This window comes from Panicum virgatum, chromosome 6K (assembly GCF_016808335.1).
Source record: "Panicum virgatum strain AP13 chromosome 6K, P.virgatum_v5, whole genome shotgun sequence".
Classification (NCBI taxonomy): Eukaryota; Viridiplantae; Streptophyta; class Magnoliopsida; order Poales; family Poaceae; genus Panicum; species Panicum virgatum.
Window position 1 is genome coordinate 37,686,207 of NC_053141.1, and position 26,194 is coordinate 37,712,400.

At 47.1% G+C, this 26,194-nt stretch overlaps 3 protein-coding genes across 3 annotated transcripts; 2 read left to right on the forward strand and 1 right to left on the reverse strand.

The window, feature by feature from the left end:
- The first annotated feature begins 14,592 nt into the window (after positions 1–14,592).
- Positions 14,593–15,818, forward strand: LOC120712497 (tetraspanin-8-like). Its single transcript, XM_039998284.1, has one exon. The coding sequence runs from the start codon at positions 14,730–14,732 to the stop codon at positions 15,558–15,560; it is 831 nt and encodes a 276-aa protein (XP_039854218.1). The 5' UTR covers positions 14,593–14,729; the 3' UTR covers positions 15,561–15,818.
- Positions 15,819–16,020: 202 nt separating this feature from the next.
- Positions 16,021–19,743, reverse strand: LOC120712498 (uncharacterized protein At4g14342). The gene is made up of 5 exons (XM_039998285.1): positions 19,546–19,743; positions 19,390–19,460; positions 18,693–18,778; positions 18,482–18,605; positions 16,021–16,390 (listed from the first exon to the last, which is right to left on the reverse strand). Exons 2-5 carry the CDS (start codon positions 19,393–19,395, stop codon positions 16,343–16,345), a joined length of 264 nt encoding a protein of 87 aa, XP_039854219.1. The 5' UTR covers positions 19,396–19,460; positions 19,546–19,743; the 3' UTR covers positions 16,021–16,342.
- A 1,689-nt stretch (positions 19,744–21,432) lies between these two features.
- On the forward strand, positions 21,433–26,043 carry LOC120712500 (very-long-chain aldehyde decarbonylase GL1-1-like). Its single transcript, XM_039998286.1, has 10 exons — positions 21,433–22,118; positions 22,245–22,477; positions 22,585–22,804; positions 23,196–23,317; positions 24,282–24,535; positions 24,647–24,754; positions 24,868–25,074; positions 25,182–25,292; positions 25,393–25,566; positions 25,692–26,043. Exons 1-10 carry the CDS (start codon positions 21,682–21,684, stop codon positions 25,845–25,847), a joined length of 2,022 nt encoding a protein of 673 aa, XP_039854220.1. The 5' UTR covers positions 21,433–21,681; the 3' UTR covers positions 25,848–26,043.
- The last annotated feature ends 151 nt before the right edge of the window (positions 26,044–26,194 follow it).

Genomic DNA, 26,194 nt, shown 5'->3' on the forward strand with positions numbered 1-26,194 from the left:
GCAGATAAGTAGATCGAACTGCGCCGCCCGGAACCCCTACGCGTTCGTTCTCACTGGCCACCGGCGAGCTTCTTGCGTCCAACTCTGTGCGGTCGGTGCGGCCGTGTGGAGATAGATGGCGGATTGGCGGCCGGGGCTGCGACGAGCCGGTAACAATTTATAGGGCGCGGGCGGAGGACACGGCAGCGCGGCGCGGCTAGTGGGTTTGCGTTGGTGGCGCGAGCTGGTGGCGTTGGCCGGCGAGGGTCGCAGCTATCTAGTGGAGTAATGCTGGCTGGTGGCAATTCCCTGCGGCGCTCGACACGTTCGAGGTGGAGGTCGTGCATGCCGCGATCGACGTCGATCGTGCGTCTCGCTGTGCAGATGCACGGCGGCCTGTTGTGCCCCTAGCTTCTCAGAAACTACTTTATCACTACTCCACGTTTGATGGGGATTGGAATGTTGGAGAAAGCTGGATAGTCTGGCTCGTAATGCACCCTGAAATTTTTGAATTTCAGGATGTGATTAAAATTAAAAATAAAACAACAATTTTCTCACAATTTTAAAATTTTCTCAACATTTATTTTTCTTCACAGAGAATTTAGTGTAAAAGAAAATAAATATTTGTTGTTTTTCAAATTAAATGATGTTGTTCTTCTGGTGATGCATTCATGTCACATGCATAGTGTTGTTGAGTGTGAAAACCTTTCAAAACGTGTTCTATCATCAAAAGTTCTTCCCGGGAATTTTCCGGATTTTTCTGGATTCTTTTCCCATTTCCCCTAGAGAAAATTCTAATTTTTAGAGGCTCTTCCAAATCTTCTCATGAGCTCCAAATATTTTATTTGAGTTCATTAGGTCCCAATATATTTCTAGGATGTTTCCTAGAATTTTCGGGCCATTTGGAATATTTTTCGGACTTTAAATATGAATTCTAGATTTTTCTAGAATTATTTTAATTTCAAAAATAATTAATTCCGAATTTTAAATTGGCTAAGTCTATCAAAAGTACATAAATCTCTAATGGACCTCGAGGGCCCATTTGTGTGTTCCCTAATGGGCTAAAGGCACGTAAAGCCCATTAGCATGGGAGGGAGGTTTAGTACCACATTGCTAGTTGATGTGGGATGGTGAGACTTTTCTCCATATATATTAAATCAACCTCTCATGGCAACTCCACACAAAAATATAGACTACACATAGGGAGGCTCCTTGTTTGGGAATCCCTAAAATAATTTTTTCCCAAGAATCCCACCATCCTCCGCATCCGTGCATCTCCGGTGAAATCCGACACCACCCTAGTGCTTAGCTCGTCGTCCTCTTCGTCGTGGTGTCTTCCTTCTCGCGAGTCGTCGCCATTTCGCCGTCGACCCCGTGCCTTTTCCTCGACAAGTCCACCGCCCTAGAGTTTCGCAAGGTAGCAAGGGAGCTCTCCGACCTTTTTTTATTCCCCTCCCCTTCTCTCTCCTGCGTGCGCGCTCGCTCCCGCCGGCTCTGCTCCGCCGCCGCTCGCCACAGAGCCGCCTCCTACCGCGCGCAAAACCCTATCCTCCGCCGCCGCGCCGATTGGAGCTCGGAGCCGCTGCCGCGTGGCCGTTCTGTCGCGCCCCCGCCGTCTTCGAACCATCTTGGAGCTTCGCGTCGAGGTAGAGGAACTCGCCGGCCCGTTTCCCCCTCCCTCGTGCTTGTTTCCGCTCGGTCCTGCTCACCGTCACCGCCGCCCCGCCATGAGCCGCCGCGAGCTCCACTCCGGCCATGAGAGCCCGCGCCGCTGCCCTAGATCACTTTCCCACCCCGCGCGTTTGCTCCCCGACCTAGTCGCGCTCGATTTCGGGCCCCGGACGGCCGTTTTCGGCGAAGTTCGGAGACTCTCTGCCGTGCGCCGCCGCCGGCGCTCTGCGCCGCCGCCAGCCCACCCCAATCCACTCCCGCCGTCCGATTTAGATCCAGCGGCCCAGATCTAATATGACATTAGTCAACTAAACCAAATACCGGTCAACCGTGGTCATTTTTGCAAATAAACCCCTCCATTTTTCCATAATCAACCCTCCGTCCATCGCAGTTCAAAACTATTTCTGTTTTAGTCCAAATCTTTACGGAAAACACCCTGAGCTTTTCCAAAATAGAACCCGCCATCCTTAGTGCGTAGTTTAGCAAGCTAGCCCCTGTAGTTTAGGTTTAATCTCATTTTAGTCCTTGGTTTCTTTATAGCTAGCCCCTTTTCTTTCAAATCTATTGCAGATAAGTCCATAGAACCCTGTTTTAATCATAACTTCTTCGTTTCAACTCCATTTTCATCGATTCTCGCGCTCACGTGATCCTTGCAACGTGTGCGATAGCTTTATGACCTTGTTATCCTCTGTGAGCATAGTTTTCTGTGTCTTACAAATCTTTTCTGTTAGTCCTTAACCCTTTGGTTAATCGTGACTAATAAATTCCTGACTCACCGTTTAACCCATAGAATCGCCGTTTTAGCTCCGTTTTTCGCGTTTCTTGCGCTCTCGTAACCATAGCAGTGACCCCTATCCTTTAGTATGCCCTTTTAAAGTCTTTATTTTGTTTTGGTGTATTGTTCTTAGATGTATCTTCTTGTTTGCTTTGTATGTTAGCCCGATGATTGTTCCGAGTAGAAGGATCGTTGTTCGAAGATTGAAGATCAAGAATTGCAAGTGAGCAAAATCTGAAGAGTAGTGAAGAGCAGTAAGAGTAGCTTTTCGTTGGAGAAAGGCAAGTGACCCTAACCATCTTTCTATCTATGCTTATATACAAGAGTACTTGATTTAATTGGAACATGGAGAACCACCCGAGAAAACAGTGCAACCACAATACTATATGGCTCTGGTCTTGGCTAAGTAACTAGATGATCTATATGTCGTGCCTGGGGCATTTGATTGGTGGATTTTTGGGTTATTGAGCTTTGAGGAGCGGGTGAAGGAAGCTTCGTCTTCTGAGGTACTGCAGAAAAAGGGACCAGTGCGTACATATAGTGATTCTTTGGAAAAGCCTCGTAGTGAATCCCTAGCCACTCACCAAAGGAAGTGTTTAGGGTCTTTGCAAACCCGGGCGACATGGGAAACACGAATTGTGGGTAAAGTGTACAACCTCTGCAGAGTGTAAAACTGATATATCAGTCGTGCTCACGGTCAAGAGCGGCTTGGACCCTCACATGATTAATAAACTTAAAGATGGATATAAATCACATTCTGGTTATTTCTTGTGGCCCTGCTGAGTACCAACCATAAGTGTACTCACCCTTGCTTACTGCTGCTCAGAAGGGAAAGTTGTTGTGAAGTCTTTTGAAGATGTTGCTGAGTTCTAGGCGTACGCAACCCCCAGTCGATTGCCTGTGAAGTTTGGAGCCTTCGTTTCCAGGATAAGTTGTATAACTCTGATAGTCTTTTATTTGTTTTAATTCTCTTTTACGTGATATTGTTACTGATTATTCACTTATAATGTCTCTATATGTATGAAACTTGATCCTGGCATACATATAGCTATGCATTCGGTTTTGTCCTTAATACCGGGTGTGACAGAAGTGGTATCAGAGCTGTATCAACTGTAGGACGTAAGCCAAGGTAGCAATGGTCGTTTTTTAAGGTTTCTTCTGATATAAAATCTATCCCTGCTTATTCTTTGAACCCCTCCATTGAATATTCTCTCTCCTTAACTATTTTTTTCCTTTCTCAATGAACCTTGATAACTCATCTTTCTCACCTGACCCTTTATTTCATTTGCACTTTCTTAATTGCAAATGTAAAACAAAATCCGCAATCTTTGTATCTTGACCTACTCAATCCTTTATAATTTTCTTATTGATGCTCAACCCTAGGTCAATTACTCCTTTTTTTTCCTAATTCTCGACACCCTCTCCTTCCCTTTCCTCCCAAATAAATATCGCTTTGGATTCATCTCTTGACTTGAATTCCAAAGTATCTTTTCTGATTCAAAATTGTTAGATATTTCATGCCACGTACCCTAATGCCTGTGCAAGCCATATGAAGAATGAAGCTACTAGTTCATCATGAGGAGTCAAGTCGAACCAATTGGAATCATACCACTTGCGTACAATCCTGCTCAAGTTGGATGAAGGAGTCAGAGCGCCACCAAAGAATCAAGTCTGAAGCCTGAGCAAGGTTATGACACTCTCACTACCACTACAATCACGAAGGTGGAGTCAACGCTGGACACGCTGAAGGAGGCACGTGTCATCCATGACGAAGCTGGAAGATATAATCAAGCTTAGGAGTACCCCTTCTAACTCTATTAACAACGTTTAGCATTGTTCTTTGACTGTGTTGACTGGTGGAGTTCAGTGTTTGCATGATGATGCTTGACTTTATGGCCTTGTCTGATTCGTATCTTTATAATGATTGTTGGTGTACTGTGGGTCTTCTACCTACAATGACATCAGTTGCCTAGATGAGTTCTTCTTTTATACTTCCCCCTCCTTTTTATCCTCCGTCTTTCTACCTAATCCTTTCGAGGATGTCAAGAAGGAAGTTCAAGGCAACACTAACAGCAATAGTAGAAACCTCCAAGCATCTACAATGATCAACAAATGCAAGAAGCTGAAGATGGTGAGTCCCAACAGAAATCGAGAAGATAGGGCAAATAAAGGAGACCCCAACATCCTAGCACAAACTCAAGGACTGCAAGGAATGGTTCCAACCATGGTCGATACCCAAGAACATGTTACAGAGCAAGCCTTATTCCCGGAGAACCGCAACCATATCACTAGTGACAACCATCAGATCTCAACAACTCTGCCACCGATGGATGAAGAGAAGTTAATAACTATGCAAGCTCAAGTCTTACAAAGAAGGATGCAGTCCAATACGGTATCACCTCATCGCATGGTGTTAACCAAAGCAGAGATCCCTACCGGACCAGTGAAGAGGCAAGTCGCCGAAGCACAGAAGCCAGTGATAGAGGAGCAACATGAGATTAGTAAGACTCCGGGAACGTGCCAATGTTGCGAGCATTATGGTCGTCTATGTCTTCAAGAAGATAACTTAATGACAGCAGAAGCAAGACAACGTTACCATTCAGAGATCAATAGAAAGTTATCTGCCCAGGATCTAGTCCTAGAAGAAGTCGTCCAAGGTAGAGATAGTAATCAGACTATAAACCTCGACGATTGGCCTATCTCTTTGAAAGAGTTTTAGCCTAAAAGAAGCAAGCAGTCCAAGAAACAAATTAGTAAAGCAAGTCAAGAGAAGGTGGAGTTACCACAACCGTTGGCAGATAGAAGTGTTCAACCCAGTTCCAACCAACTACAGCCTGAAGTGGTTCAACCTCCATATGACAACTCTATCGAGAAGAATCCTGACACACAAGCCATTCCACAAAGAGTGGAGATGGAGCAGAAAGAAAGTTGGGATGGACGTGTTAAAAGAGTAGTGTGCTTTAAATGTGGTGAAAAGGGTCACTATGCCAGCAGATGTTCCACAAAGCGAGGAAGCCAGGATGAGTATGCTAAGAGAATGTGTTCTGTAGGTAGTAAAGAAGGCCACTATGCTAATAGATGTCCAACAAAGCATAAGAAGACTAGATCCCGTGATCTCGGACTATATTGCCTCAAGTGTGGAGAAGATGGACACCTCGCCAGTTGGTGTGAAAAAGAAAATGATAATTAATGACAGAAGTACATGAAGACTTGAGAGGTGATACAAGACTCCAAGCCAGAAAAAAACAACCAAGCTCTATTCAAATCACTTTATCAAGATACAAGGGAACTACTTCAACAGATGGGCCAACGAAGCCGAGGAAAGAATGGATGGTTAAAGTAGAAATTAGACTGAGTAACCATGAAGTGTTTGATGTGAGTTGTAGAGAATAAAGAAGCGTGTTTGAGCATGTATTGTAAGAACAAATGATCGTGAAGAAAGTTAACATGTGTCGGATGGTACCCACCTAAACCTTTGTCTCTTGCTAACCTTGTGAATCTCGGGACGAGATTCCTTTTTAGGGGGGTAGTTCTGTCACACCCTGAAATTTTTGAATTTCAGGATGTGATTAAAATTAAAAATAAAACAACAATTTTCTCACAATTTTAAAATTTTCTCCATATTTATTTTTCTTCACAGAGAATTTAGTGTAAAAGAAAATAAATATTGGTTGTTTTTCAAATTAAATGATGTTGTTCTTCTGGTGATGCATTCATGTCACATGCATAGTGTTGTTGAGTGTGAAAACCTTTCAAAACGTGTTCTATCATCAAAAGTTCTTCCCGGGAATTTTCTGGATTTTTCTGGATTCTTTTCCCATTTTCCCTAGAGCAAACTCTAATCTTTAGAGGCTCTTCCAAATCTTCTCATGAGCTCCAAATATTTTATTTGAGTTCATTAGGTCCCAATATATTTCTAGGATGTTTTTTAGAATTTTCGGGCCATTTGGAATATTTTTCGGACTTTAAATATGAATTCTAGATTTTTTCTAGAATTATTTTAATTTCGAAAATAATTAATTCCGAATTTTAAATGTGCTAAGTCTATCAAAAGTACATAAATCTCTAATGGACATCAAGGGCTCATTCGTGTGTTCCCTAATGGGCTAAAGGCACATAAAGCCCATTAGCATGTGAGGGAGGTTTAGTACCACATTACTAGTTGATGTGGGATGGTGAGACTTTTCTCCCTATATATTAAACCAACATCTCATGGCAACTCCACACAAAAATATAGACTAACCATAGGGAGGCTCCTTGTTTGGGAATCCCAAAAATAATCTTTTCCCCAGAATCCCACCATCCTCCGCATCCGTGCATCTCCGGTGAAATCCGACACCACCCTAGTGCTCAGCTCGTCGTCCTCTTCGTCGTGGTGTCTTCCTTCTCGCGAGTCGTCGCCATTTCGCCGTCGACCCCGTGCCTTCTCCTCGACAAGTTCACCGCCCCAAAGTTTCGCAAGGTAGCAAGGGAGCTCTGCGACCTTTTTTTATTCCCCTCCCCTTCTCGCTCCTGCGTGCGCGCTCGCTCCCGCCGGCTCTGCTCCGCCGCCGCTCGCCACAGAGCCGCCTCCTACCGCGCGCAAAACCCTATCCTCCGCTGCCGCGCCGATTGGAGCTCGGAGCCGCTGCCGCGTGGCCGTTCTGTCGCGCCCCCGCCGTCTTCGAACCATCTCGGAGCTTCGCGTCGAGGTAGAGGAACTCGCCGGCCTGTTTCCCCCTCCCTCGCGCTTGTTTCCGCTCGGTCCTGCTCACCGTCGCCGCCGCCCCGCCATGAGCCGCCGCGAGCTCCACTCCGGCCATGAGAGCCCGCGCCGCTGCCCTAGATCACTTTCCCGCCCCGCGCGTTTGCTCCCCGGCCTAGTCGCGCTCGATTTCGGGCCCCGGACGGCCGTTTTCGGCGAAGTTCGGAGACTCTCTGCCGTGCGCCGCCGCCAGCCCACCCCAATCCACTCCCGCCGTCCGATTTAGATCCAGCGGCCTAGATCTAATATGACCCGAGTCAACTAAACCAAATACCGGTCAACCGTGGTCATTTTGGCAAATAAACCCCTCCGTTTTTCCAAAATCAACCCTCCGTCCATCGCAGTTCAAAACTATTTCTGTTTTAGTCCAAATCTTTACGGAAAACACCCTGAGCTTTTCTAAAATAGAACCTGCCATCCTTAGTGCATAGTTTTGCAAGCTAGCCCATGTAGTTTAGGTTTAATCTCAGTTTAGTCCTTGGTTTCTTTATAGCTAGCCCTTTTCTTTCAAATCTATTGCAGATAAGTCCCTAGAACCCTGTTTTAATCATAACTTCTTCGTTTCAACTCCGTTTTCATCGATTCTCGCGCTCATGTGATCCTTGCAACGTGTGCGATAGTTTTATGACCTTGTTATCCTCTGTGAGCATAGTTTTCTATGTCTTACAAATCTTTTCTGTTAGTCCTTAACCTTTTGGTTAATCGTGACTAATAAATTCCTGACTCACCGTTTAACCCATAGAATCGCCGTTTTAGCTCTGTTTTTTGCGTTTCTTGCGCTCTCGTAACCGTAGCAGTGACCCCTATCCTTTAGTACGCCCTTTTAAAGTCTTTCTTTTATTTTAGTGTATTGTTCTTAGATGTATCTTCTTGTTTGCTTTGTATGTTAGCCCGATGATTGTTCCGAGTAGAAGGATCGTTGTTCGAAGACTGAAGATCAAGAATTGCAAGTGAGCAAAAGCTGAAGAGCAGTGAAGAGCAGTAAGAGTAGCTTTTCGTTGGAGAAAGGCAAGTGATCCTAACCATCTTTCTATCTATGCTTATATACAAGAGTACTTGATTTAATTGGAACATGGAGAACCACCCGAGAAAACAGTGCAACCACAATACTATATGGCTCTGGTCTTGGCTAAGTAACTAGATGATCTATATGTCGTGCCTGGGGCGTTTGATTGGTGGATTTTTGGGTTATTGATCTTTGAGGAGCGGGTGAAGGAAGCTTCGTCTTCTGAGGTACCGCAGAAAAAGGGACCAGTGCGTACATATAGTGATTCTTTGGAAAAGCCTCGTAGTGAATCCCTAGCCACTCACCAAAGGAAGTGTTTAAGGGCTTTGCAAACCCGGGTGACATGGGAAACACGAATTGTGGGTAAAGTGTACAACCTCTGCAGAGTGTAAAACTGATATATCAGCCGTGCTCACGGTCAAGAGCGGCTTGGACCCTCACATGATTAATAAATTTAAAGATGGATATAAATCACATTTTGGTTATTTCTTGTGGCCCTGCTGAGTACCAACCATAAGTGTACTCACCCTTGCTTACTGCTGCTCAGAAGGGAAAGTTGCTGTGAAGTCTTTTGAAGATGTTACTGAGTTCTAGGCGTACGCAACCCCCAGTCGATTGTCTGTGAAGTTTGGAGCCTTCGTTTCCAGGATAAGCTATATAACTCTGATAGTATTTTATTTGTTTTAATTCTCTTTTACATGATACTGTTACTGATTATTCACTTATGATGTCTCTATATGTATGAAACTTGATCCTGACATACATATAGCTATACATTCGGTTTTGTCCTTAAAACCGGGTGTGACAAAGATTGCTTGGACTTGCAGTTGCAGAAGTGGGTCTCATACTCATGCCAGTGCAGTGCACGTCAGTTTCCATCGTCAAACTTGCAGGCTCTTCAATTTCGCGTATGTGGGCAGCAGGGAGCATGCAGAAGAGCGGGCCGGGCTCAGCCTGTCTTTGCTTGAACAGTGTCCGGTTTCGAAGCTGAAGTGTTTCATCGTTAGCTGGCTGTGCTTGGATGCCAGTGACGCGGGGAATTGCAGCGGGCTGAAGATCGGCAGAAAATGTTCAGTTTTCCCACCACCGACTTTCAAATGGTTAGTTCTTATTATGACTTGATGTGTTATACAGTGGTGCTGTTCTGTTTAAACTCCAACGTGTGTGGTTTCAGTTCAATTTGAAAAGCCCGAGCACCAAGTCATCGTGTCCAAAGATTGTTGAATTCCTGGGGTCCATGACTCGAGAACTGCGCTTCATGGCTAGAATTTTGGCTTAGTTGCCCTTTTTTCAGATTTGTTTGATAACACTTGGAACTGCGGACTTGTCTAATCTGAAATTTTGTACATGCTGTTCAATGGTTCAGCTTCGGTTTTACAGGGACGACAACGTTGGACAGCCGTTTTAGTTTCAGTTTTTTTATGGCACGCCGTTGAGCCAAAAAAATAGAGCTATATATTGGTTTCAGTTTCAGTGCACAAGCTTGCACGCGCAGTGAAGGAAACTGGCCAAGAACACAAATATTTTAAACGGGCAATGGAAAGACCTGCTGAAAAATGGTAAACTTGGAAAAATTACTTTCGTGTAGTGAATGGCTTACTGCTGCAATGCACTAACCAAGACTGATCGCTTTTCCTCGAAGGAAAGTTCTGTTATTACATCCTCACTCTGTTCCAAAATTATCATTTTAGTCTTGTAATTAGCCTAACTTCTCTAATTTAATCAAGCTTATAAAGAGGGATTATATACTGTACGGTAATATTTTTTTAAAAAAGAAACTAGCTTCTTGTTTTTGATATTGACATATTTTTTTATACAAAATTGGTAGTAATATATAATAGAAGTTTGAATTGCGGCCAAAACAGACGAACTACAACCTGAAAAGGAGGAGAACAATTAGTCATTCCACGTCGAAGCCTGGGATCTACTCACCTGTCGGTTCTGTCGCTGGCCAGTGGCCGCACTCGCATATGCGGCGAGCTCGCATCCACCCTGAAACTGACGTACACGACAAACGATGTCAGACTCTTTCATTATATTTATTTTTAATCTAAACCAGAGGTGCGTGTAGTTTGTATAACATACGTGCGTATATTTTACTAAGCACCCCGTTTGGAGCCTTGCTATTATTTGAATGGGCGATTATATTCTCCCACAAGCAACGCAAAACAGCACTACAGCAGAAGCTTCTTGTGGTTAATTACCAGGTAATTTACCACCACACTGGACACGCAAAGCTTTGCTGGCTGCAGTCTGTGTCATGGCCTAGACTATGGAAGTTGGAGGAAAAGAAAGCCCAGCTATTAGCTGCCCTTGGATCTAACGCACCGTGCCAAAATTGGGGTTCCATACAGAACCCGCTGCCTCTCCTGGGCGGTCGAAATGGTGCCCGGTGAACCTGACAAGTGACAAAGCAAAAGAAGTGGTTGGAAGACCAAAGCTTGTTCTGGTTGTCGCTTCGCTTAGAGCTGTTTGTTTTAGGGAGGAAGAAAAAGAGAGAAATACAGTAGGTCGCTTTCTTGTAACGTGGATCGGCCGTGGCGAATCTTGCACCCCAAGTCAGATGACACAGACACAGCCCCTCCCCGACGTTGATGATGCTGGAGGTCGATCTACGGACCTTAATGCAGACGCGTAATAGAAATTAAAGATGCAAACAACAGTGAATAATTAAACAGCTCTCGGTTGATTTACTTTAGTGCAATTATTCGTCCCTATCAAGGTGCGTACACGCGATTGTTTTCTCAAGATATACTAAGTAGATGTCCTATTGTACGGGACAAATTTATTATTTTTTTGTCTCTTCGACAGTTAATTAGTTTATCAAGAAATTACTAAGCTGGCCAACACTCTAGCACTGTAATAGGTGTACGTCCCTTGAGCGCCAGAACTCACGTACTCACGTACCGGCCAATACATTACACCTGGGATTTCTTCAACCTTTCGGTGCCCCCCGTCCGTATAAATACGCAATAATGCCGCTCACCTAAGTGACTATTACCTCCAGTTCTAAACTAATCCAGCTCTTCCCGTCCTCCGGCTCCAATAATGGCGTCCCGTGCTCTAGCTGCCGCCGTCCACCTCGCCTGCGCCTTCGGCGCGGCACTCTACTGGGTGGCCGGGCCCGCGGGCCACACCACCACCACACTCCCGTGCGGCGACCGCCATGCCGGCGCCGCCGCCGCCGCCACCGCGCCCCTGCTCCTCCTCCTCCTCGTGTCGGCCACCTACTTCCTCGCCGTGGCCCTGGTCTACCTCGAGCTCGCCGTGGCCGCCAACCCCGACCACCAGCTGGTCGCCGCGCGGAGGCTCGCCGCAGCCGCGGCCAGCGCCGCCGCCGTCACGTCACTGCTTGCGCTGTCCGTCGCCGTGTACGGAGGGCTACGGCACCTTGAGGCTTGATGAGGCGCGCGCTGGCGCTGCTGCCGCATCTTCTGCGCGTCGCACTGCCGTCGTGTCTGTACGGGCTCTGTACTTTGTGCGTGCCTATTGTTATGTGCGTGTGAGAGAGACGCCGTTTTTCTCCCCCCCCCCCCCCCCCCCCCCCCCCCCCCCCCCCCCCCCTTTTTGTTTGGATTGCGTGTGTGAGAGAGTGTGTGAGGGAGACGTCGTTTGAGCTTGAGCAGGGTGGTGCTTTGTCTGCTTGATGACACCCTTGACGACATCCTATTATCAGACTATCAGAGAGTAATTAAGTTGGAAAAAACAAATATAAAGTTGGGCCTGTTATCAGTAGCCCATTGTGGAGGCAGTTGGGCCCGTCGTTGGAGAAATAGGCACAGGGAAAGTGTGTTGGAAAAGGCCCGTTTTTACTCGTGCACCTGAGTTCGTGAATTAATCTAAAACAAAACTAGAGTTCGTGAATCCTTTCCATTTTCCATGTTTTACGTCCATGGTCTTGCGGCCATTAAGACATGTTGACTTCGTGAAGAAGATTTTGATGTTCGTCGTCCTCAAGTTGTTGTAGCTTCTGGTTTTCTCTTTGTTTCGTTTCCTGTTAGACCCACTCAACAAATGAATCTGGTTATGACTAATTCCCCCCACCCCCCAAAAAAAAAGAAAAGAAAAAAAAATCAACGTGGGATTCAAAATTTATCCTAGAAAATACACCTTCCGTCCTAAATTATAATTTATTTGATTTTTTTACCCCAAATTTGTTTACTTGTGTTATTAAAAAAATTGTGTTTCAGCTTTAGGATCGCTATTGACTCCATCCTTTCTAGAGGAAGGGCTTACTTACTTCGTCGGTCCTACTCGTGATTAATTTGTCATCATCAATGGATTTAATGATCGAAGCATGCATGGGAGATAATTTGGTTGGAGTACCTTCTGACACTGTTGATTCCATCTTTATATCGTTCGAGCTAGCCCCATGATTTTTTGGTCGAGCGCAGCTCTTGTCCGATTTCTCTTTCTTTGATTGAGCGCGGCGAGAAGCATGTCTGGCGAATCTTGTGTTAAAAATTCTTTTCTTTCTTTTCTTGATTTTGGATCGGTTTGTTAAAGGTGGGAAATGACTCAACTGCAAACTTATCAGGATTGTACCTAGTTAAATTTAAGTTATTCTGGAATAACTTTTAATAAAGCAAGATATGATAAACGAGGGTCAAACTTGAGGTCAAAAAAGTCAAATAAATTATAATTTGGAACAGAGGGAGTAAGTTATTTTACTCTATTTAAGAATCAATCACTAACAAATATAGGTAATAAATAAAAACAAATATGATCATTTTACGTTCATATTAGGGAAAAGACCAATTTTCACCCTCGAACTATCGCAAAAGTCTAATTTTCAACCTTCAACTACGAAATAGGATAACAAAGGCCATCCAACTGTCAAAATCAGGCAAATTTGGCCCTTGGGGTGGTTTTGCATTTTCTAAAAAAATTAATAAATCTAATTAGATCTAAAAAATCAAAACTAATTCACTTTAAATCAGAAAAATATGAAACTAGTACCAATTTTTTTCTAAAAATATAACCTATCTATTATTGCTCCCTTTGAATCTTAGTTATTAAAAATAATAGGCATAACTGCAAGCAACCAAATATTATGAAAATTAAAAAATTAGATTTGAATAGCTCACAAGTTATGTGACAATAGATAGGTTACATTTTTAGAAAACTTTTGATACCTATTTCATAATTTTTTAATTTAAAATGAATTACTTATAAATTTTTTAGTGTAAAATTGAATATTTTTAATTGTCACAAAATGGAAAACCACCTTCAAAACCACTCCAAGGACCGAATTTGCCCGTTTTTTACAGTTGGATGGGCTATGTTGTCCGGTTTCGTAGTTGAAGGTTGAAAATCAGACTTTTGCAATAGTTGGAGGGTGTAAACCGGATTTTTCCCTTATTATTAATATGTCATAAAATTTCTAGAATGACTTGTATTCGTAACGGATGGAATACAATAAAAAGAATATCATCGACAATTTATAACTTCAACCGGTAACCCCAGCCATCGTGACGCATCCGCTGACACAAGCTTAGCATCCGCCGTAGCCCGACAGCCGTGCTTGGATAACGAAAATTTCAACGAAGATGTACACGCTCTAGTTCCTTTTTAAGGATCGAGTCCAAGCCTCCAGGGCTCCAAGCTACTAGTATAGGAGTAAATGTCAAACGGGGTTGACAACATATGCATCGACGTGGTAGTAGAACAAGTCAACCTCGCCGCGTAAATCCCCCGGACCTAAATTCCCATCCCGCATTATACTGAACGCCTCCACTATTGCTATTGCCCCCCTGGCCCTGTCGCGTGCCTAGTCAACGCAGGCGGTAGCGGCGGCCGCCTGCATGGCTGCATGCGGCTCTGTTCAGAACCTGCGGCTGCGGCCTGCGGGGTGAGGAGAACCGCCGCACCACTCGCCAAGTCACCGGTACGTAGCCGCGCGTGCCCCTAGTTTTTTCTCGAGCAGCTGCCGACGTGGTTCCGGTGGACCGTGACTTGTGACGAACAGTCGTCCACCCGCGCGTCGCCCGATCGACGACGTCTACGTGCGTCCCGCCCAAGTTGCCCAACCCACGTCGCGTTATTACCAGAAGCGGTCGGGCTCGGAGACTAGTCCAAGTCAGTGGATCGGAGCAAGCGCGGAGTTGCGACGCCTCCTCCAACTCCAAGCAGCTCCCTCGCTCCTGCGAGACTCCTGGACCACGCACCCACCCACCCATAGGGGTGGACCATCCAAAAAAACCCATGTGATGCGCCGCCGCAGCCTTGTCCGGATCGCGCGTGCCGCCGTGGCGACGCGGCCTGGCCATGCCCAAACGCCGAGCCGCTTGACCCCGCGGCCCTTCCGCTCGCACGGACGACCACACGGTTTCCGCAGTCTCCAAACGGTTTAAACGCAGGAACCTTGAACCTTCCCCGTGCCGCCGCCGCGGCGTGGTGAGCTCCCACTCCAGCAGCACGGCAGCACCAGAGTCCATCCACCCAGATCATCCTTCCCTACAAATACGTGCCCGCCCACCCACCTGGCACTGGCAAACCACGCCGCGCACAAAACCCCACGAGAACCCTCCACCACGACGCGACGCGACGCCGCCATGGCGATCCGGATGAGCAACAACGTGATCGTCGCGCTGAACGTGGTGACGCTGCTGCTCTCGGTCCCGGTCCTCGCCGGGGGCGTCTGGCTGCGGTCCCGCGCCGACGGCACCGGCTGCGACCACTTCCTCTCCACCCCGACCGTCGCGCTGGGCGCGGCGCTCGCGGCCGTCGCCCTCGCGGGGCTCGCCGGCGCCTGCTGCCGCGCCACCTGGCTCATCTGGCTCTACCTCCTCGCCACGCTCGCGCTCGTCGCCGCGCTGCTCTGCTTCACCGCCTTCGCCTTCGCCGTCACCGCCAGGGGGGCCGACGGGGGCGGGGGCAACTCCGCCTGGCTGCGCCGCCACGTCGAGGGGACCAGGAGCTGGGCCCGGGTCCGGAGCTGCCTCGCCAATGCCGGGGTGTGCGAGCGCCTCGAGAAGGACGGCGGCAAGAGCAAGGAGGCGGCGGCGGCCCGGCTCGCTGGCCGCGGCCTGTCGCCGGTCGAGTCCGGGTGCTGCAGGCCGCCGGCGAGCTGCAACTTCACGTACGCGGGGGGCGGGGAGTGGACCAGGCCCGCCGGGAGGGGCCCCGCGGCGCCGGCCGACCCGGACTGCGCCAGGTGGGACAACGACGACGACAAGCTCTGCTACGGGTGCCGGTCGTGCAAGGCCGGCGTGGAGGGCGCGCTCAGGCGGGACTGGAAGCGCGCCGCCGTCGTCAACGCCGTCTTCCTCGCCTTCATCGTCGTCGTCTGCGGCCTCAGCTGCTGCGCATTCCGGAACAGCCGCCGGGACAACTTCGCCTACCACAGCGGCCGCGGCGGATGGCAACGCGCCGGAGACGCATAATCGAACTGCTAACCTGTATTCGTAGGAGAAACACGAGTTGCTGCTGCAGGGTCTCCCTATGATCGGTGTTAGTTTAGCTGAGCATTATTTGTAGCTTGTACACTTGTACAATAGCAGTTGGCTGTCTGTATGATCAGTGTCTCAGAGGTAGGATATGGATTTATTAATTGAATTTCCTTCTCTTCTCTCTCTCAAAAAAAATCCTTCTCCGCTTTGTACATGCATATAATCTGTTTTCCTTAGTAAGTAGACTAGATTCGCAGTGTACTCTACGAATTGCCAATCTGAGAGGCAGTCGTCTACATGGGAATGGCTCACCCAGTTCGCAGCGAAACAGTTATGCCTTGTGCAACTCTGATACTATTCTCCCCGCCCCTGAATCACTTCTCTGTTAGCTGAATATGTACGAACCTTGCAACGGTGGCGCAGAAGACATCAGATCGTTGCCTGTCATAGGGGATTAGCATACCCTAAACAAATTATTCGCAACATTTGCATAGGCACTGCAGGCATCAATCTGGCCAGTACATTTTCTTCCACGCTCATTGAACACGCCACAAATATACTACAGACAACAGCAACATTTTCTTAACACTTCATACAAATTCGAATTTTTTGTGCATCATAATAGATTAATTTTAGACAAGTAAAGCATATGCCAAACGCTCTAAAATGAGTTGCAAATGGTACCACGGTGGCAAACCTAGTCTCCTTCCAAAGCATGCTAACATAGTCCCACGGTTGCTCCCTTCGCAATAAGACTGAAATTATGCACCAACTCCTCAGTCTTCATCTCTCTCGGGAGGGAGGCCACAAGGAAGCAGCATTTTCTGTGATATTGAAATTCCTCGTCAATAGAACTGTTTGTTATAAAATGGTCAAAGTAGCAAAAGCAGACTATAGTCTGTACACTAGTCATGGCTAAATATCAAAATAAACAACTGTTAAACAAGTGAAACACCATGCTCCGAAACAAAGAAAAAGGTGTGTGCTGCAGTCACGACTCACGAGGGACATAACTAGTTGCGACAACAAGCAGCAAAACGACGACCTTCCGATCTACTGATCCTATTAGCACATTTAGCTTGCAAAATTGGACATCAAATGAACTAGACGGGAGGTAAGATGACAAGCTCACACTCGTGGATTACGGCTCATTATCAATTATATCTGTACTCGATCTCTGTTTTTCACATGCAGTTTCACGTACTAAACTGAACCAGTATAAATATCTCCATTTATTTACCCAATACATATTCGGTTCCAAGGGAGACTGGGCTAAGGTTTTGAACTCGTTTGCTTAACAGATTAGCTGTGAGTACAACCACTAACAGAACTGGCTTCAGCAATCAGTTAATTGGCTAAGACTTGTTTTTGTTACTTCCAGGCTTGCAGCTATCATCTAGCATTAGGGTCTGAGCAATTAGTTATTCCAGTTCCCACTATCTTATCAAATGCCAATACATTGATTTTAGTGCATCAGTAACTACTTTGCTGAATATAGTCACTTGTATGTAGATACAGAACATTTATCTTAACGAGAGATGTTTGTTTATTATTCTGGGTTCTTTGACCAGCATCGAGTATCCATCCGAATATCCCATCCCTTCAACAAGCTGATTCGAAGTGGCTATTTCTATAGCACTGTGGATTATCACTATCTATGCACCATTTGCATAACTGTAAGCTATGCCCATTCAGTTGTAAGCTATGCCTACTTACTCCCTTATATTGGCGCATCAACACAGTCTCCAATATAAGACTTTGACTAGCAATATCTACAGGAATATATTACTGTGAATCGAAGTAATTATATATTATGCAAGCATACGCTTTTATCGAAATTGATGGTCAAAGTTAAAAAGGTTTGACTTAGGACAATTCTAAACAAGTAAACATAAGTACATTTGGGATCAGACATAGTACTGATTACGCATCACCTCCATAATTACTTTCAGCCCTCTAACCACAGGTAAATGATTGGTCTATGTGAAGACAGCTGAGCTGCAATTTTCCCTATTTTGCAGTGTCAGTTCATAAAAATTTGAATTTTATAGACAGCTGTATTGTTATAGGATAGACACGTGGAAATATGTGTAAATCGCCAAGTTAATCTATAAACATAGTTCTAGGCAAAGTAAGGCCCTGTTTGGTTACCACAAGTCACCTCCTGACTTATGTTGGTGACTTATTTTAAGTCACTTTCCTTAAGTCACCTCCTGTTTGGTTCTAGTGACTAAAGTGCTTTAATGCTGTGAAATAAAGACCATTGTGCCCTAATTAATGCTAATCTGGTACCTCTAGCGCAGGGGTAGGGGGAGGAAAGAGGCCAAATAAGTCACTTTAAGCTACCCTTGAGTGACTTATGGATTTAAGTCCCTCCAAGCCATTTTAGTCCCTATAAGTCAGGTCTGTTTGGATCTCAACTGACTTAAACAGACTTAAAGTGGGGTGACTTCAAATAAGTCAGGGCAACCAAACAGGGCTTTAGTCTATATAATCTTAGTTCTAGGCAGTGTGTCTTCCTTTTTTACTAGTAGTGAGAACAGAAAAAAAACAGCAGAGAAGTAGACCTTTATCTACTCTACTTTGTACCCAATCATCCCATTTTTCTTGAAGGAAGTTCCTAATTTGTATGTAGTTATGGTAGCATTATGAGAAATTAATAATGCTTCTTCAGCAAGTTTCTGACAAATTCGTATTAAATTGTCAGTATAGAAATCTGAAACAGATTGGAATAGTGGCAGCACATAACTGGTGGCATTTCGTACTTGCAGAGACAAATAGACAATACAGTCATTGCACTTAGATACTGAGCCGTAATGCCAAAAATTTACTGCAATATTTATACCCCAGACCTGTTCTACAGAACATTTCAGATATAGCTTAGTAGGTGAGTGAAGGCAAGTTTCCATGTATACCTGCATGAAATTGTAACGTTCTCTTCCAATCGATTCGTTCTCAGCAATGGCAAAGTACGCCAACATTGGATAGTGCCCAATATAAGAGGCATAGCTGTCCCTCTGGATGTTCACAGCCCATTCACTGTAAATAAAGAAAACAAGAAGCTTAATATCTTAGTAAGTCAGTGACATATTTTTTTATACAAAGAATGGGGTACAGGGTACTTACAATCTGGTCAAGTCAGCGTGTCCTGTACCGACATATTTAGCTTGAAGATGCTCAAGCTGAGAGTTTATGTTGAACCTATCGCTAGCCTTTTGAAATAGTAAATTGAGTTAGAAATACTGCAGTCAAATTGTCAAATAAAATCTAGATATAGGATAGGAACAGCACAACAAAAGACTAAGATACAACTGAGCCAAAGTGAGCTTAAAGAAATCAGAAGCTCCACAAGACCAGGTAATACCCACAACGGTTACTTAATATCATCCAAGCATAAATGAATACTGCTATAGCTGAAACTCAAAACGCGCAATCGCAAGTGAAATTCAACAAATAAATAACATACCACCAAACTTCCTGCACTAGCAACAGGTATATCATGTTCTTATTAGACCAGGGGTCATGTCATTAAGTGAAATGAGCCATTACACTTAAAAGAGCCATGCTCCACACTACACCCCTTGAAAAAGGAATGCACTCCAAGAAGAAGATATCTTATACGAAATTACAGAACAGGACAGGAAAAACAGGGAAGAACAGGTTCCCTAGTTCAACCGAATGAAAACCGTAAGGGTCACAACGTGTACAATACAGAAAGACCAATCTGTTGTGTTAAGGTATCCTAACCGCAGAAGAAACCGAACACTATCCGCCACACACAGGCAACCAACCAACCGGGAGAGATAGGCCAGGGACTACCAACCTGCATGGTGGCCGATTGCTTTGATCCGGCACCTCACGCGCGAGCTTGGAACTCCGGAATCAGAAGCGCACCTAGAAGCGAAAGGGGAAACAAAAGGAAGTTGGTGAGGCGCCGACGGGATTCCATGGCAGGGGCGGGCTTAACGGGGGGCTTCACCTGTGGGGTGGCGGGAGCCGGGACGTGAAAGCGGGCCGGCGGCGCGGGATCCACGGCGGTCCGCGGCAGATGCGCGGACCGGAGGAAGGCGGCGCCGGAGCAAACTAGGGTTTGGGGACTTCTGCGGTCTGGCGGAGGCTGGAGAGGAAGAGGATGTGAAGGATGCGAAGTTGCCCTGTGCGAATCGCGCCAGCCGTTTCGGCGTCGGTGCTCGGGGGACAACGGGCCGCGACTCGCTGATGGATTCGGCCTGACGAAGCAATTGCCCACTGGGCTGGCCTGCTGACATTCGTCGATACAGTTGAACAGAGGCTTTGGGCCCTCGGGAAGCTGAGCGGCGGCCCATGGACGAAGGTTCTAGGCTAATATGATAATCAGAATTTTGTCCATCTTCCATAAAATTTACAGTTACACCCGCTTCTTCTAGTATTTGAGGTTAGTTCTTTCGAAAAATGGAAGACTAAGATGGGAGAAACAAATCAACCAGCCATGTACACAAAACGTGACATGAAGCTATTTGAACAGGGGACAATGATTAATTAGTTTGAAACTCGATCGAACTTATAATGCAAATCCATTTCTTTATTCTGTATGAATCACTATGTTGTTTATAATCAGCATACCAATATATAATTTATTTTCTCACACATGAAAACGAACTATTATTTAGATATAGAATAATTAAATATAGAAAAATGAAGCAACTTGTTATTATCATTTTTGAAGTATCGACATTTAGAATATACTGTTTTGATTATATATTTCAAACGCTTGAATATACTACTTTATTATATCTGTTAACTAGTGTGGGTTTTCTAAATTCATCTAATTATATATAATATATAGGAAAGGGTCCAAGTTACTGCCCTAAATAAACTATGGACAAATAAGTTCGGATAACCCTGCTAAATATCTTTTGGTTCAATTTATCTTCTAATATATTTTTTTTATTGTCCACATACAAGTTGAACCTTAATTTAAAATTTTGCAGGAATGGACATCACAATGTATGTCAAAAAATATATCATAAATTTTCATCATTATTTTTCTATAACTTTGTATCATATGGGTTAATGTATTATTAAATATCATACTCTATCAAAATAATGATAAGAAATTCTTGATATATTTTCTAAAATATATTATGATGCCCTGCAAATTTTTAACTTATGACTTTGCATGTACAAGGATAAATAAAAAAGATAAATCTTATTAAAGGATAGCTTGGATCGATTGATATAGTTTAGGGGTAAATTGAACCAAGAAATAATTTATATGGTTATCCGGAATTTGGCATACTTGAGGGTACAATTTGTATTTTTCCCTAATATGTACGTAGACTTGCATCACTCTTTTGCACGCGGTGGCTGGTGAGCTCATTCGTCCATCTCATTGGTCTTCGTCACTTTGCCGGCAGCAGTACCACTGCTCCCTTTCGAGGACGACATCGATAGCCCATATACTCCGCCCACATGTTATACTTTGCCGCAGGGAAACATATCAAGTGCAAACCAATTTTTTCGTGCAAATTATAAAAACTTCAATATGGACCATTAGATCAACATCTAAGGAAAGAGGCGCAGAGAGGTGGGAGGGAGGATTTGCAAAAATGTGATTATTCAATCTAAGAGCGGGTTCAGATTATAAAATTATCCAATCCCCCATACTCTTTATATGTTGATCTAATGACTCAGATTGAAGTTTTTGTAGTTTGCACGGAGAGATTGATTTGCACCTGATATGTTCCATCGCAGATGTCCAAAACCAAATTTTGATTGGAATCACTCCCCTTCGGTCCACAGGCCACGTACGGGCTGATGCGGCTAGCCGAAGCTTGAACACACATGGAATCCATGCTCCCTGCGCATGGCCTGATAGATGTTCGCTCACAGCGCGCGGTTGGTTGGAAAGCGTCTCCATCATCTGCTCCGCAATATATCCCTAGATTTTGCATCGATCTCGATCCATCGGTCGAGCTCCTCCTGATCCTATAATTCACACGCCAACGTCACGCGCATAGGCGGGGAGGGGTTTACGAGCGCGCGAGTAGCCGCAGCCACAAGCCCACAACCTCCTCCGCTAGCTCCGACTTGACCTCCATAGCCAGCAACCAGCAAGCGAGGAGGCTCGACAAGCATGGGGGCGCCACTGGCTTCCTGGCCATGGGAGAACCTGGGCACCTACAAGGCATGCACGAGGACACACGAGTGGCTGCTCCTGCCGCTGCATCTCTGCCTTTATTATCCGCGTGCACCTTCGATCGATCGCCGCCGCGCCGTCCCTGATTTGTTGGGTTTTTCTCTGACTCTGACCTGCCTGCTTGTTTCTGGTCTGGCTGTGCACTCGCCGCAGTACCTGCTGTGCGGGCCGCTGGTGGCCAAGGCCGCGGGCGGCAGGGCGTGGGAGCGCGCGAGCCCGGACCACTGGTGCTTCCTCCTCTCCCTCCTCTTCTTCCTCCGGGCGGCGACCTACCGCCTCTGGGCCATCTTCACCAACATGCTCTTCCTCAACCGCCGCCGCGTCATCGCCCGGGACGGCGTCGACTTCCAGCAGATCGACAAGGAGTGGCACTGGTAAGCAGGATCGAGCCGAGCTAGAGGCCTAGAGCTAGAACGCCGCCGTGCGCTCACCAGTGGCCAGTCCCTTGCTTCTTGGCGGTTCTCATGGTTGTGGATGCCTGGATGTGTGCGCGCTTGCAGGGACAACTTCCTGATCCTGCAGTTCTGGCTGGCGGCCGCGGCCGTGTACGCCTTCCCTTCCCTGAGGCAGCTCCCTCCCTGGGACGCGCGGGGCGCGGCCGCGGCGCTCCTGCTCCACGTCGCGGCCACGGAGCCCCTCTTCTACCTGCTGCACAGGACCCTGCACACAGGCCGCCTCTTCGCGGACTACCACTCCCTCCACCACTCCAGCAGAATCCTCCAGCCTTACTCGGGTAACCACGCTGACCGATGGCCTCTCGGAGAACTTCTACTTCTCTGCAAACCGGATCCTGCTCAGCAATGCCTACAATCTCTTGACGATCTCGATCGATCGACGCAGCTGGGTTCGCGACGCCGCTTGAGATCCTGGCCATCAGCGCGCTCATGGCAGTGCCCGTCGCGGCCGCCTGCGCGGCGGGGCTCGGCTCCGCCTGGCTCGTCTTCGGCTACACCCTGGCGTTCGACTTCCTCAGGGCCATGGGGCACTGCAACGTCGAGGTGTTCCCCGGCTGGCTCTTCCAGACCGTCCCGGCGGCCAGATACCTCATCGCCACCCCGACGTGAGCACCTCCTCAGATCAGAACTGAACTGTCAGAGTTCACACCATGCATTCTCCACCATCATACTTGCATTGGTCGCTTTCGGGCCGCCGTCAAAAAGAAGAAATTGAAATGGCGGCGGGGATCGTTAATCTTGCATTGAAGAACACGAACACAAATCACGGATGGATCGAGTGGGTAGACAGATATCAGGTAGCGGGTAAACGAGTCTTTCCGAGAGCTCCTCGTGTCAGCAATTGGCTGGCTGCACGCCTATCCGACTAGAGAGGGTATTTGGTGGCATGCGAAAAACAAGATGCAGCATGCTCCTCTTTTATTTTTTATGCAAAGAAAATAAAAACTCGGTGAATTTGCTACTGATTTTTGTCCGCATGTTTTTTACTTGGTCCAGATACCATACCATTCACCACACCGATAAGGACAGCAACTTCTGTCTGTTTATGCCATTATTTGATCTGTTCGGTGGAACACTGAATGACAAGTCCTGGGAGCTGCAGAAAAGAAACAGCGCAGGTAAGCTGCAAGAACTTGAGTAGCTGAATCCAAAATGATTGACTCAATCAGTTTATGAAAGGATGACATAGATTCCTATGAGAAATAATCGCTTCATTCACCGCTTGACCTCTCGAAAGGTCCTTGTTCTGTGCCAATAATATAAGGGAAACGTATCAACTTTATTCTCCGGTAGCGGAATTTCCTCTTGACTGGTCAAACCAGCTTTATTCTCCGGTAGCGGAATTTCCTGCCATGTGTTTGCATTACACGTAAACACAGGATCGCAGTATCTAACAATTTAAGATCACGAGAAGCAACCACTGAACTTGTATGTGTTCAATTTTCCAGATAAAAAAGTTAACTAGTATAAGCTCAAGCAGAAGATGAAGAATTTGGACTTCTAGGTATAGTAGACATGATGTATGACATATCAAAGCATATATGAAGCAAATAACGCCGGTTAAATTTTAGAATAAACGTAGAAAAATACGAACACATGTGCTAATTTGAGAACTGGACAGATTTACCACAAGTAATCTTAATTATCAGCTGAGCTATGCCCAGTTTGACACTAGCATTGGCATTTAGTAGCGGTTTCTAAAACGTTCACCTTTTCTTGCACGTTGACCTATGATGTTATGGTACAAGGTGCAAGTATAAAAGTTATTCGTTAAACAATCTAACATCTTTGCATATCTTAAACTTAATTGTTGACTTTTATGCTATGTTGGATCGTAAGACACATTATTAATCAAGTTAGACCACCCTAACTCAAAATAAAAGTTCTAAATAGCCGGCTATAGCGGCTGCTAAGAAGGGTAACTGCTATGGCATTTAGCCCGCTAAACTCCATAACGGCAGCCGGCGATTTAAAACCGTACTCAAAATCCTGGATATGCTAATAAGTATACATGGATCATCTTAAGAAAAGATAATGTGCCGGCTCATGCATGCATGGCGTCTCTTGGCTACGCTCGCGCAGGGACCGACGAGATCCCCGACTTCGTGTTCCTGATCCACCTCGTGGATGTGACGGCGTCCCTGCACAACAGTTTGACGAGCAGGAGCTACGCCTCGCTGCCGTACCGCACCACGCCGGCGGCCCTGGTGCACTGGCCCAGCGCGTTCGTGATCATGCTCGCGATGTGGGCGTGGTCCAAGACCTTCGTCGTCTACTTCTACAGGCTCCGGGGGCGGCTGTTCCAGACCTGGGTCGTCCCCAGGTACGGCTTCCAGGTATTGCCAGGGTACCCTACCTGCTGCAGCATGCATTCTCAGCAACAGCCCTGTTAATCTCTTGGATGTTGCCTGGCTACGACGATGTGATTGTTTCTGCATTGCTTGCAGTACTTCTTGCCGTTCGCGAAAGATGGCATCAACAAGCAGATCGAGGAGGCCATCCTGAGGGCCGACAAGATGGGCGTCAAGGTGGTCGGCCTCGGGGCGCTCAACAAGGTCTGTGCGTGCAGCACTCGTCGATCGCACCTAGATCGGTCGCTTTATTTGCATTGAGAGATCGACGTACATGAGCCAGCAGCAACGAGGTTCGTTCGCGTGTGCGTGTGCAGAACGAGGCGCTGAACGGCGGGGGCACGCTGTTCGTGGCGAATCACCCGGGCCTGCGGGTGCGCGTCGTCCACGGGAACACGCTCACGGCGGCGGTGATCCTGCGGGAGATCCCCGAGGGCACGGCGGAGGTGTTCCTGACCGGCGCCACCTCCAAGCTCGGCCGCGCCATCGCGCTCTACCTCTGCCGGAGGAAGGTCCGCGTCATGGTAGGGTCCCTATTACTGTAGCGTTAATTAGCAGCCGGATGCAAGTCCGTTCATGCCGGCGGCGGCGAGCAATTCTGAATTTCTGATGATGATGGGCGCGCGTGCAGATGCTGACGGCGTCGGAGGAGAGGTTCCAGAAGATCCAGGAGGAGGCGCCGCCGGAGTACCAGCAGTACCTGGTCCGGGTCACCGAGTGCCGGTCGGCCCTGCACTGCAAGGTGAGTGAGTTTGGTCAGGCCAATTCTGGCGGTCTGCGTGCTAGATTGATTTGGAGCGAGGTTTTTGGCCCAACCAAATGCGAATGATGCATGCGCGCAGACGTGGATCGCGGGGAAGTGGCTGTCGCCGCGGCAGCAGCTGTGGGCGCCGGCGGGCACGCACTTCCACCAGTTCGTGGTGCCGCCCATCCTCCGCTTCCGCCGGGACTGCACCTACGGCGGGCTCGCCGCCATGCGCCTGCCCGACGACGTCCAGGGCCTCGGCGTCTGCGAGGTAAGACTAAGACCGGCCACGGCCACGCGGCCACCGACCAGCTGCCTGTCCGCCTCGCGCGCGCGATCGCCGCGCGCCGTGCTGACCACCGATGGGTTCGATCTCTTTCCCTTTTTTTGGTGCAGTACACCCTGGGGCGCGGCGTGGTGCACGCGTGCCACGCGGGAGGCGTCGTGCACTTCCTGGAGGGGTACGAGGGCCACGAGGTCGGCGCCATCGACGTCGACCGCATCGACGTCGTGTGGGAGGCCGCGATGCGCCACAGCCTGCGCCCCGCCTGATCGATCGACCGGTCGGTGGCGTCGCCGCCTCGCCGAGGGCTCGATCGGGAGCCAGCCTGCCGTCCACGCCGCTGCTGCTTCAGCGCGAGGCGATCCCCCTTTCGTTCGCATGCCAGTGCAGAAATGTCACGTATGATCGAATTCAGTGAACAGCCGTTCATAATAAAGTGCACCATCAGTGCAAACTTCGCAGTTATCTAACTTCTAAAAGGTTTTAATTTGTTGGATGCTTCGTACGTACCTGAGCCTTTCCGTTCTTCTTCTTTTAACCGTTACTTTCTCCATTCACTTTTGATAGCTATATTTTCAAAAACTTAAGTAATGACTTATTCCTAACTGGCTGTAAT